Source organism: Danio rerio, chromosome 18 (assembly GCF_052040795.2).
Source record: "Danio rerio strain M-AB ecotype USA chromosome 18, GRCz13ab, whole genome shotgun sequence".
Taxonomy (NCBI): Eukaryota; Metazoa; Chordata; class Actinopteri; order Cypriniformes; family Danionidae; genus Danio; species Danio rerio.
The window spans coordinates 52,780,001-52,794,232 of NC_141038.1; the positions used below are offsets into that span (position 1 = coordinate 52,780,001).

The 14,232-nt window shown below is 40.3% G+C and overlaps 1 protein-coding gene and 1 long non-coding RNA gene across 5 annotated transcripts in view; one reads left to right on the forward strand and one right to left on the reverse strand.

Moving 5' to 3' along the window:
- Nucleotides 1-14,232, forward strand: part of LOC147832959 (uncharacterized) — a 155,967-nt gene that overhangs the window by 123,357 nt on the left and 18,378 nt on the right. The window lies entirely within an intron of this gene.
- Nucleotides 1-14,232, reverse strand: part of si:cabz01090165.1 — a 343,848-nt gene that overhangs the window by 14,908 nt on the left and 314,708 nt on the right. For all 4 annotated transcript variants that reach the window (XM_087291413.1, XM_087291412.1, XM_087291414.1 and 1 more), the window contains 1 exon segment: nucleotides 6,872-7,528. In XM_087291413.1, the coding sequence (XP_087147539.1) occupies nucleotides 6,985-7,528 (544 nt within the window). In that variant the 3' untranslated portion in view covers nucleotides 6,872-6,984.

The window sequence follows — 14,232 nt, forward strand, 5'->3', positions numbered from 1 at the left end:
TCTTGATGAACGAGACTCGAAGATCCGAGTCAGTAAAATGATCCGAACTTCCCAACACTACTACAAATAGTGCTTAAAATGTCACTAAATGCAGTATTTAAACTTTATAATTAGTAAAGAAAATAAAAAAATAAAACTTATTAAAAGTAATTAAATTAAAAGTAGTTAACCAACCAACCAACCAACTAACGTGACACTGCAGCAAAAAATTAAAAAGGTTCAAGTATTGAGATAGAGAACCACATCATTCACCAGGCTGGCTATGGGGCTGTACTTAATTACTTAAAGTTATTAGTAACTAATAAAGTTATGGTAAGTGATACCATTAACTTTACCACATCCGAGGGTAATGCAATAATGTGCACCTTTTGTAAAGCTGCTTTAAAACAAAACTATTGTAAAAAGCGCACAAAAATCTATACAAATAAACCTGGATTGAATTGAACTCATTTTTGGGTCAGCAATAGTTCTTTTACTTGAGTGTGATTTTTTTCTTTCCAGCACTGCTCATAATACAGAACTTGTGCTTTCTTCCCAGTCCATTCGGGGCCCCTCTGAGGGCCCTTAATAGTAGGCAACCGTGACCGATTCACTGAGATGGCTCTCTCCTGGTTATGTTAAATGGACTCATCTCTTGAATCTGGCCCACCGCCGGTTATTATCCTCACTGCTATAAGCATGATGAGTCTGGCCAACCTAGATAGTGCCTCCAAGGGCGTTCGGGTTTTGACTGAAATACAAGCGAATGCCTCTAGCGCTGCTGGTGTAGCATTGGGGAAAATAGCAATGGCTGAAATGTGGGTTTCTACTTGACTGTTTTGAATGCTGATGTCTATGCAAATCTAGCTATGAAGGACAAGACAGTTTCAACTAAGCATGATGTATTCGTCAGAGATGTGTAAATGGTCAAAAATGACTTATTTAATAGCGCAAATTTATTTCTGACACATTTAGATTACCTGTGTCATCATGCAAAGTAAATTAAAATGTTATGATGATTAAATGCACTTGTAGACTCGTTTACTTTTTATCTGTCGGAAGCAAATAATGGTGTGTTGGATTGGATTGAATTGTTTTTTTCGCTCTGTGCTTATTTGCGCTGAGTGATGATAACTGCTGTGTGTTTGAATTATTCACTGATGCCAACAAAGAGCACTAAAGGCTGGAATATGCAATAAAAGTTTTGCAGATTTCCTCCTAATATTTTAAAACCTTTTTTTTTTTTTCAAATGTGACAATTTTTGGTTTTGTTTGTTAGGTGTTTCCTGGCAACACAGTCCATGTTTCTGAATTCAGTTGTGTTTGCATTTAGAAATGACTTGAAATAATAAAATAAAAAAATTTTAAAATAAAACTTTAAAATAAAAAATAAAGTGCAGCACTAGCTATTTTCCATCTACCTATTTTTATGCGCATTTTGGATATGTTCACATAATACTTTACTTTTAGTGTTGAAGTAGTTATACTCAATAGCAGTGATAATCAATGCTTAGGTCTATTTAACACAGAATATTCTGATTATTAACACTATATGTTGCGATTACATATTAATTTGCTGGGTTTACTGCTCATTCAAAAGTCATGTAGCATTGTTTATTCATTAGCTCATTCATAGTGCTCCTGTGATGTTAAGTATGATGGAATAAGAGTGATCTTGATTAACTCGAACACAAGTGCTCTTAAGAAACGTGTTAAAGGGGTCATGAACTAAGAAACCAAAATCCCCCTGATATTTTGACTTATGAGAGGTCATAGTACTGTAAAACCATGCTGTAAGTTTAAGAACTCAACTCTTTGTTGTTACTCTAAAAATTGCGTATATTAAAGGCAGTCCACAAAAACAGACTGTTCTACTCTATGATGTAATGAAGAGGATAAGCTCCGCCTCTGTAGAAGATATACGGCCACTTTACTGCCTGTTTACCCTTGTTATACAGGGTGGGCCTTATATATGGATGCCCCTTAATAAAATGGGAATGGTTGGTGATATTAGTGTCCTGTTTGTGGCACATTAGTGTATGTGAGAGGGCAAACTTTTCAAGCAGGGTGGTGACCATGGTGGCCATTTTGAAGTTGGCCATCTTTGATCCAACTTTTGTTTTTTTAGGGAAGGGGGTCATGTGACACATCAACTTACTGGGAATTTCACAAGAAAAACAATGATGTGCTTGGTTTTAACGTTACTTTATTCTATCATGCGTTTTTTACAAGTGACCACTTATAAAATGTGTTCAATGTGCTGTCCATTGTGTTGGATTGCCAATGCAGCCCTCTTCTCCCACTCTTCACACACTGATAGCAAAACTGCAGGAGAAATATTAGCACAGGCTTCCAGTATCCATAATTTCAGGTGCTGCACATCTTGTATGCACATTGAACACATTTTATAAGTGGTCAGAAACTTGTAAATAACTATAAAAGAATAAAGTTATGTTAAAACCAAGCACATCATTGTTTTTCTTGTGAAATTCCCAATAAGTTTGATGTGTCACATGACCCTCTTCCTATTGAAAAAACAAAAGTTGGATCCAAGATGGCCGACTTCAAAATGGCCACCATGGTCACCACCCATCTTGAAAAGTTTGCCCTCTCACATACACTAATCTACCACAAACAGGACGTTAACATCACCAACCATTCCCATTTTATTAAGGTGTATCCATATAAATGACCCACCCTGTATATGCAAAAGTGTTAGCCAATCACAGGAGTGGGCGATTACTTCTGAGTCAACTGAGTGTTCAGATGAAGGTCAAACACAGCACAGAAAATAGTCAACTACTTCAAAATTACGATGTTTTTTGAATGACAAAGTCTTGATAACATTATAAGTGGATCTCATTAATACTGAGGTAGTTCATGACCTCTTTAATATCAGTAATGTCTCTCATCTGATTGGATAACTAAATAACACAAAGTAAAACCAGGTCAAACAGTGTGTGATCAAGTGTATTTCTCTTTTAAAGAGCTGAAAACTCTCGCCCGGGCTCATAACTTAAATTCAGCGTCTGCAAAATGCCAATATTTAGACGCACGGCCGGCATCCCGCAAATGAAAACAGTAATATGTGCTATTCCACACTCAGCAGGGATATGCATAGCTAACACACGAGCCTAATGTGCCGAAATATGCAAGCCGTAGGACTTCCACCCATTTCCACAGCAAACATCCCGACTAGGTGCAGAGTTTCAATTTTACGCCTTTGTAATTCAAACGCATCCTATTGAACGAAACAACTGTCAGGCTATCAATTCAAATAGTGATCTCAAGTGCAGCGTAGCATTCGGGGAATCTTTTTAGGCCCGTTGCCCTGACACAGACAGACAGCAGAGCCGCTATGCCTGTAATTTATCCATTAAAGGAGCTCTAATTAACAGAGCTGGAACATCTCTGCATCAGCACCGCAGTGAGGGGGAGATTCTGTCACATTGGCAATCGGCTGCCTAGCAACAACCTTAACTGAGAGATGAGAGAAATAAACAGTGGTACTTCTGTAATGCATTACAATATTAAGTTACTCCCCGATGAAAGGCAACTCGTTGGTAAGTAATGTACTACGTTATGTTTGAGTTACTTTTCCTCACCTGGTTGGAGGGGCGAGGGTGGGGGCGTTTAGTTTATTCATGACAGTTTGCACTTGTATAATGTTATTATTATCATTCATTCATTCATTTTCTTGTCGGCTTAGTCACTTTATTAATCCGGGGTCGCCACAGCGGAATGAACCGTCAACTTATCCAGCAAGTTTTTACGCAGCGGATGCCCTTCCAGCCGCAACCCATCTCTGGGAAACATCCACACACACACTCATTCACACACACACACACACTACGGACAATTTTAGCCTATCCAATTCACCTGTACCGCATGTCTTTGGACTGTGGGGGAAACCGGAGCACCCGGAGGAAACCCACACGAACGCAGGGAGAACATGCAAACTCCACACAGAAACGCCAACTGAGCCGAGGCTCAAACCAGTGACCCAGCGACCTTCTTGCTGTGAGGCGAACGTGCTACCCACTGCGCCACTGCGTCGCCGTTATTATTATTATGAGTATTATTTATAATATGCACATTTATATATTTCTCAGAAGATAACATCATCAGGCAAAAAAAGGTTATACAGTGTGTTGTTAATTGCAGCGATCCTTTATTAAGTTCTGAAAGAGATCAAGGGTCTATTTCAACGATCTAGACACAAATAAACAAAAGCAGGTGGGGTTTTGGAGATGTCTGCATCATCATATGGGGCATAAGAGCAGGACGTGTGTTTGGATAAAACTCAGTTTTCTGACCACACTTCATTATTATTATTATTTATTTGCTGGAGATTAAAACTGAATTTAGAAATAGTTTTGAAATGAATTTTTGCTAAACAAACTAAATATGTGGGCTAATGGATGTGTTCAGAGGAAAGTAAATGAAAGTAAAGAGAAAGTAAGGAGGCTGAATGGAGGAGGCTCGTTCTTTATTCTTGCGCTGCAGATGCTCTGTTTAACTGTTTTCTCGCTAGTAAAGCAGTTTTTACACTTATCTTCATGCCGTATACAGATAATTGAAAGTTAAGCAATGTTTTTGCTGCTTTTGTTCTTTTTGTCCTATTATAATAATAATAATAATAATTCGTTACATTTATATAGCGCTTTTCTGGGCACTCAAAGCGCTTTACACAATGGGGGGGGGATCTCCTCATCCACCACCAGTGTGCAGCATCCACCTGGATGACGCGACGGCAGCCATTTTGCGCCAGACCGCACACCACACACCAGCTGATTGGTGGAGAGGAGACAGAGTGATGATATGCCAATCATGATATGGGGAGGGTTAGGAGGCCATGATGGACAGAGGCCAGTGGGCAGATTTGGCCAGGATGCCGGGGTTAAACCCCTACTCTTTTTCGAAGGACATCCTGGGATTTTTAACGACCACAGAGAGTCGGGACCTCGGTTTAACGTCTCATCCGAAAGACGGCGCTCACTGAGCAGTATAGAGTCTCCCCGTCACTATACTGGGGCATTAGGACTCACACAGACCGCAGGTTGGGCGCCCCCTGCTGGCCTCACTAACACCACTTCCGGCAGCAACCTAGCTTTCCCAAGTGGTCTCCCATCCAGGTACTGACCGGGCGCAGCCCTGCTTAGCTTCAGTGGGCGACCATGTGAGAGTTGCAGAGAGCTAGCTGCCGGCTAGTTAGTGAAGTAAAATAATTGACCTTTGAGACTATAGTCCTCTTTTCCTTTTCTTCCACATGTTCAAAGTCATAAACACATTCTCTCATTGAGTGTGTGATTTTTAACATAACTTCACAATGCATTTAAATTTTAATTTTTTTTTAAGTAATGCATTACTTTTAAGTAACATTACTTATAATGCATTACCCCCAACATTGTAAATAAATAAGTAAATAACAAATATCTAAAAAAACATATAAATAAATGATCATCCTTATCTTTTTTAACCCCTTCAGACCCTGCGTCCATTACAATGGACATCACATGACATCCCATTTTTCTGAAATTTGGAACATAATTCAGGTCTGAAGGGGTTAAAAGCTTAATAATTAAACTAAAAAGTAACTTGCATTACTTTTTTAAGTAACTTAAATATTATTGCTTAATTCTTTAAAAGTAATGCGTTACTTTACTCGTTACTTAGAAAAGTAACATTACTTGTAATGCATTACCCTTAACACTGTAAATAAATAAATAATATATAAATAATGATCCTCATCCTTTTAAAAAGGTAAATAATTAAACCAAAAAGTCATCTGCATTACATTTCTTTTAAAACAGTAACTCATATATTATTGCTTAATTTGTTTAAAGTAATGTGCTACTTCACTCTTTACTTAGAAGAGTCACATTATTACATAACATGCGTTACTTGTAATACATTTCCCCCAACAAATAAATAAATATATTTGAAATAAATACAGTCGAAGTCAAAATGATTCGCTCTTATGTGAATTATTTTTTCTTTATTACACATTTCCTAAATGATGCTTAACAGATTCAGGAATTTTTCCGTAGTATTTCTTATAATATTTTTTCTTCTGGAAAAAGTCTTATTTGTTTTATTTCAGCTAGAATAAAAGTCATTTGTTTATTTATTTATTTATTTATTTCTCTCAAGGTTCTCTCAAGGTTTTTTTTCTTCACTCCCATCAGGTGAAGTTTTTTTTCCCTCTCCGCTGTCGCCACTGCCTCGCATGGTTCAGGATTGGTAGAGCTACGCATCGATGAATTGGCTCTTCAGTGTTTGAACTCTCAGTAATGATTAAATCACACTGAACTGAGCTAAACTGAACTGAACTGAACTTAAACACTAAAACCTGAACTATACTGTTCCAGTTACTGAACCACACTGTTCCAGTTACTATGACCATTTATGTGAAGCTGCTTTGACACAATCTACATTGTAAAAGCGCTATACAAATAAAGCTGAATTGAATTGAATTATTTATTTATTTATTTATTTATTTATTTATTTATTTATTTATTTATTTATTTATTTATTTATTTATTTATTTATTTATTTTTATTATTTTTTATTTATTATCAATATTATTAGCTCTCCTAAGCAATATATTTTATTTTATTGTCTACAGAATAAACCATCATTGCACAATGTCTTGCCTAATTACCCTAACTTTACCTTAATTAACCTAATTATGCCTTTAAATGTCACTTTAATTTAAATACTACCAACTTGAAGAATATCTAGTCACATATTACGTGCTGTCATCATGGCAAAGAGAAAAGAAATCATTTAGTTTTAGAAAGTTTTAGAAATGTGCTGCAAAACAGAACAGAAATTGGGGAAAAATATATACGGGAGGGTGAATAGTTTTAATTAAATAAATCATTCTCACCTTGGACAGGAGAAAACCCCCAGTAAGGCCGCAGGACGCCGGAAACAAAAACAAAACAGAATGAGTTGTGTGGAGTGAAGAGAATGGGAAGGGAGGTGGGACCGAGCCCTGTGTTATTGCGATATGGAGTCGTCCTCTTTGACGGATTTCCCATATTCTGGGTTTAAGTCCACCACCGTGGTTCCTCTCAGAGCCCCGTATCCTCCCTCCATTCCATGGGATCCTTCTTGTCTTTCGGACCCCAGCGGGACGGATGGTTTATTAGCGGATCCAGAAGACGAGCGTGGCGGAGGACCGGATGTCGCCCCCTGCTGGCCACCGTTGGTCTGGGAGCAAACATTACTAACCCGGGCTGCTTTCTGCTTGTAATGCTGGCTGTGGAGTTTATATTTCATCAGCAGGATAAAGATGAAGACGAGGACTGACGCTACGATGATGCCGCCGATGACGATGATCATGGTGCCGCCGAGGAATTGATCGTGGATGGAGCGGCAGTGGCGAAATTCACGCTCTGTGGTGAATGATATGCAGCCGACCATTCGTGTGGCGGTTAGAGACGTGATCCCGTCGTCATACACGGCCAGAACGCAGAGCTCGTAGTCACGGGACGAGGCCAGATCACTCAGCAAGAAGCGCTTGTGGGAAGCAGGAATCATTCTGAGGGGAAAAAAAGAAGAAATTATTGTTAATAGATTTATTAACCCATAAATTTAGGAGTGCCAAAGGGGGTTTTGGGGGGGGGGGGTGCACTGGGGTCAGTCTTTCTCCCTTGTGTCTGTGCGTTTGTTTTGCCTCAGTGGAAATCAGGGCGTGCCCAATCGCAAACTCCCAATTTTATGCAAATTTTTATGCTCCTTCCCACTTACCCACCCATCTAAACAGAGCTGGACACGCCCACTTTCCTGACTTTTTCCAAACTAGAGAGTCAGGACCTCGGTTTAACGTCTCAACGGAAAGACTCACAAAATACAGAGCTCGTTAGTTTACAGATATGTTTTACAGTGTAGTTCAGGGTACATATTTGTCAGTTCTCAAACATGTAGCCCTGGGCACATATCTCCAGTGAGGCTGGCTGGATTATTGTGTCCCTCTGCACTTGCATGTTTTCATCTTTAATTGAAGCGTTTTTAAGTGGCTAATTAAGCGGCAGACAGTGAGCCGACAGGGTCTGCGTGCCAAGAAGAAGAGCTGCGAGCCTCTCTGTTTCCAGCGCAGGAGTTTCCCCTCGATATCTCCATCAAACGCTCGGCTCATTAACACATGACACTGAGCTCAGAGCGCCTTACACACGCTGACAGCACGGTTAACAGACGACAACGAGAGTGTGAGAATAACCATGCAAACACACTTCAGTGATAACAGGACAGCCTGAACACACACATTTACAGTTAACAGTTTACTATGAGGTTACATTCCTAATGTCTTCATTTGTTATTGGCACATTTATTGATCAGTGTGTGTGTGTGTGTGTGTGTGTGGAGGATTCAGAATGAAAACACAGGTCGACACACTGCTGACCACATTTCATATGTGGCTGTTTGTCAATAGCAATCAGAAAGAGCAGTGTGTGAGCAGTTAACAGTGTTCACACACACACACACACACACACACCCCCCCCATTACCCTCACAGAAGACCTGGAGCTCGCCAATTACACTCGGGTCAAATGCAGAAACACACGGTCAAGCTCAGGGTCACAGGAACACACAACACACCCATACACACACGCAACACCCTCATACACACACACACACACACACACACACACATTTACAGAAGCCCACATGCACACACACACCTATACATACACACACACACTGACAGATATTCACACAACACGCACTTAAACACACATGCACACATTCACACAACACACAACCATGCATGCACACACACCCTCACACAACACACAGTCCAACACACACTCACACACACAAACAAACATTCACACAACCATGCATGCACGCACACACACACACACACACACACACACACACACACACACACACACACACACACACACACACACACACATTAACTCACTAAAACAAACGCATACACTCAAACACACACAGACAAACATTCACACAACCAGCAAACACACACACCCACACTAACTCAAACACACGCACACACACAAACAAACATTCACACAACCATGCATGTGCACACACACACACACTCACACACACACACTAACTCACTCAAACACACACACCCTGAAACACACACATACATACATTCACACAACACTCATATACAAAAGCATGCATGCACACACACACTTAAACACACACACACACACACACACACACTCACAGATATTCACAGAACACACACTTAAACACACATAAACATAAACAAGACACTCAAACACACAACCATGCATGCACAAACACCCTCACACAACACACATTCACACACACAGTCCGACACACACAAACATTTACACAACCACGCACGCACGCGCACACACACACACACACACACACACACACACACACACACTAACTCACTCAAACACATGACACACTCACACACACATACATACAATCACACATCACACTCAAACACACAACCGTGAATCCACACACATACACACATACTCATACACACAACACTAAAAGTTCAACACACACGAAAACACACATATAACAAACATTCACACAACACACTCAAACGCACAACCATGAATCCACACACATACTCATGCACACAACACACTCATATACAGAACTCATAAAAACACTCACACAACATACACACTCTCTCTCTCTCTCTCTCTCTTTCTCTCTCTCTCTCTCTCTCGCTCTCTCGCTCTCTCTCTCTCTCTCTCTCTCTCTCTCGCTCTCTCTCTCTCTCTCTCTCTCTCTCTCGCTCTCTCTCTCTCTCTCTCTCGCTCTCTCTCTCTGATTGAGTCAGCATTTTCCTTCTCTTCTGCTGTGTAATTTGTAAAGAATATCCTGCATAAAATAGTAAATCTCTTTATTTATTTCAGTAAATCAGCAACTCATTTCTGAGAATACACACTGAAGCGTCTGCATTATTGAAGCAGCCGCTCTACTGTTAGCCTGTGTTTTACAGCAGTGTTCAGTGACCTGTGATCACTTTACCACAGGCTATACACAGGTATACCTCTCTCATGAAGCTCTGTGTTTTATTTAGAGCCAGTAGAATCCAGCTGCAGCTCTAAAATGAATATAAGATGAACTTCAACAAGCAACGAGTACGGGCGTTATATAGGTGAAAGTGCTTTCTCTGTTAAATTGTTGAAATCATTTAAGGTGCAGTAGGTGATTCAGAAACATGAACACTTCTTGTGCTGATTGAAAGTCTCTTCACATTGCAATAGTTCTGAGTAATTAAAAAGTAAATGATTTAAATGTGTTTATATATATGTTCATATTCTGGGTAAGGCAGTTGAAAGCAGAAGTTTACATACACTGTAATTAAAGGCGCATACCCATTTAAAAAAGTCAGATGTTAATATGACTAGGTAAGTGAGAATGATCATGTGTTTCTGTTCTGCTTAATAGCAGAATAATGAGAGAGATATTTCTTGAGAAATTGTCTTGAAAGTCAAGTTTGCACACAATAAGATTATTCTGCCTCTGAATAAGCTCAGATGATGATGTCGAGGTTTTGGAGGTTTCTGATTGGCTAATTGACAACATTTGAGTTCATTGGAGGCTCAAGAAATAGTATTGAAGGAAAAGCTCAAACACACTGCTTCCTTGTGTGACAACATGGGGAAATCAACAAGCCAGAATTAACACATAAGCCAGATTACAACTAGCTAAATGACACTGGGAATAATGTTTGGAGACATGTGCTGTGCTCTGATGGAGCTAAGATTGAACCGTTTGGCCATAATGACCAGTGATACATTTAGAGGACAAAGGGGAAAGCTTACAAGCCTAGCAACACCATCCCAACTGTGCAGTATGGGAGCGGCAGCATCATGTTGTGGGGCTGTTTTGCTGCAGGAGGGACTGGTCCACTTCACAGCATAGATGGCATCATGAAGAAAGAACATTATGGAGAAATACTGAAGCAACATCTCAACACATCAGCCAGGACAATAAAACTTTGCCACAAATGGCTCTTCCAAACAGACCATGACTCTGAGCACACTGCCAAATGAGTTCAAACGTGCTTTAAGGACAACAGAGTGTATGTTTTGGAGTGGCCATCACAAAGCCCTGATCTCAATCCTATAGAAAACTTGTGAATTTGTTGAAAAAGCTTGTGTGAGCAAGACAGCCAACAAATCTGACTCAGTTACAGCAATTCTGTCAGGAGGAATGGGCCAAAATTTCTGCAAGCTATTGTGAGGAGCTTGTGGAAGGAGACCCAAAACATTTAAGCAAAGTTATACAGTTTAAAAGCAAAGATAAACAAATACCAAGGAAATGTGTGTAAACTTTTGACTGTCTAGAAATTAATAAGAATTTCGGTCCCACTTTATATTAAGTGGCCTTAACTAATATGTACTTACACAGGAATTAATAGTTTGCTACATGTACTTATTGTGTAAATACGTGCATTTATTGTGTACTTAAATACCTGAATGTAACTACATATTTAATTAACTTCTGTAATTACATTTGTAAATACACTGTTGAGCATCCCTTACACTTTAACCCACCCTTAAACCTACCCAGACCACCAAACCTGTCCATAACCCAACCTCTATCCCAACTCAAGAGCATCACAAGTGTTCTCAAATATATTATGAACACAGTAAGTACATTGTATTTATTTTTTGATGCAAGTACATAGTAGTTAAGGACACTTAGGGTGCTTTCACACCTGTGAATCGATTCAGTTGTTCAGAAACAGAGATTACAAATGTTACATTGTTGCTCTTTGCTCTTGGAGCGGATCGCTTTCACATTGCAAAGTTTCTAATCAGACCAAAAGAGCTAAAACAAGTCACATGCGAGTAAACTCTCCTCACATTGGTCAGAGTGTCAGGGTTTATTTTGCAGCGTCCCGCTAAGCTGTCAGGAGAAGTGGTGGTTTGATGGTGATTGACAGGGTGCGCGCACGCGACGTGTCTGAGGAGAGATGCGGTGGGGAGGGGGGAGAAGGGTGCGCGACGATGCCTATTTGAGGACTGGGAGGGAGACGCGAGATTACCGGGAGATCATCACTCGTTTGCCAGCATCCGGAGACTCGCGAAACTTCCCGCCATACTCATAATTCTCTCTTCACATAGCTGTAAGCCTATTACATATCCATAAAACACTGTGATATAACCGCGCTCGGATCGGATTGCTTTCTCACTGCAATCGAACCGCTCCAGGGTTCGTTTCAATCAAGCCGAGACCACCTCATTCAAGCGATCTCGGAGCGATTACTTTGGCGCGGAACAGAGCGCGATTGCCCTGTTCACATATGCCAAATGAACCGCTCTAATTGGGCAAACGAGACACGTTCCGAAACAAAAGTGTAGGTTTGAAAGCACTCTTAATATAAAGTGGGACCAGAAATTCTCTAAAAAAAAACGAATTCTCTCGTTATTCTGGCATTTAGCAAATGTAAATCATTTAAATAATCCAAACGGACCTAAAATAGTGAACGTTTACCATCAGACATTTTTTTACAAAATGGTTGTGTCCCTTCTGTGTGTAAACTTCTGCTTTCAACTGTAAGACTAAAAAGTGTTCATCAGGAGTCGCCAGCATGTTTAATGCACAGATGAACTAAACCAGCAATGTGAGCACACAAAATCAACAGGTTTACTTTTGATTTAATGTGCACTTTAAGAATATAATCTGAATTTTCACCTTCGGCGGCTGCAAGAGAGCGTCCTCTAATAAAGTGCATGCAGATGTGAATGTTTCACCATCTCAAACACACCTTGCACTTCAGTCAGCTCTTCGCTTTGGCCTCCAGTGCTCTTTCAGCCAGACATCACTTCAGATTGAACCTGTCTTTTCAACTCAGAGTTTACGCTGCATATTCTCCGCCATCGTCTCCGGGTCCGTCTGAGCTCTGGCGCAGCACTCTTAATTGATTCTCAAAGACTTTTTCGATTACTCTGCAGCCCTATAAACCAAAGAACTCCCCTCGCTTTTGCCATAATTAATAGCAAATTGCTTTCTGTACGTATCCTTTCTTCTCTCTTAATCTATCCACAGGGATTATTGCAGGAGTTAATTACATCCTTACAGATGCCTTCAATGAGAAATCATGGTCTGAGGGGCTGCGGATGAATGTTAAAGAGGGGACGTTAATGTAGTCGTTTCTGATTGAGTGGCGTTGACATGAAATCCAAAATATAGCGCAGATTGCTTTAACCTTTGAATTTAGGAACTACGCCTGCATTGGAATCATCCAGAAGCTGTAAATATTGTGAGAAAATACCAAACTACACTTGAAAACCTTGAAAAAAAATTACAAAAACTTTGACTCAACTTAAAATTTTAAGGCAACTTGCTGCACGGCTTTTTTTTTTGAGTTGACTCAACTAAAATGTAGTCATTTCTGATTGGCTGGCGTTAATTCGAGAACGATGTCTGCATTGGAATCCTTCAATGTTAAAGACGTCCATTTCCCGCTAACATTTGATTGCTGGTGTGTTCACGTGCTCAACAGAAATGACTGTGATTGGCCGTGAAGGTCATCAGTTCCCCGAACTCATCGCTTTTGTACATAAAAACATACCTGTACTAGGGCTGGGCGATTTAGCAAAAAAAAAATAAAATCTAGGTTTTTTATAAAGTTTGACCGATTTTGTAACTTTTTTTTTTATTGTGTAACTAGTCTTTTCAAAACATTACAACAACATGACTGAAAGCTACTGTCACCGACTCTGTCCCAGTCATTCCCCTCGCTGGCCAGCAGAGGTCATCATCACCAGACTATTGACATTACGTCATCCACTTACACTGATTGCAGACACACCTGACACGCATCCAGCAATCACCTTCCACACACACATATAAGCAGCACTCACACGCCGCTTCATTGCGAAGTCTTGTTTTGCCCCGGCTAACACTACTGAGCGTTCTCATCCTTGACTGCCTTCCTGTTGTGATCCTGCTTCGTTTACTGACCCAGTCTTGCCTGCCGCCTGCCTTGTACTTCAGCCTGAATCCCGACTTTGATCCTAGCCGCCTGCCTTTGAACTCTAGCCTGCTTACCGACTCTGACACTAGCCGCCTGCCTCTGACCCATGCCTGCTTACTCATCCTGTGTTTACCTGCCGCCAGCCAAACGACTACACACTACTGTTTAATAAAAATACTGCAGATGGATCCCTCTGTGTCAGCCACTTCGTTACAGTGACTTGAAAAACCATCTGGTTAAGGAGCATTGTATTTTTAATGGGCATGTCAAAAAAAAAATCGGTCA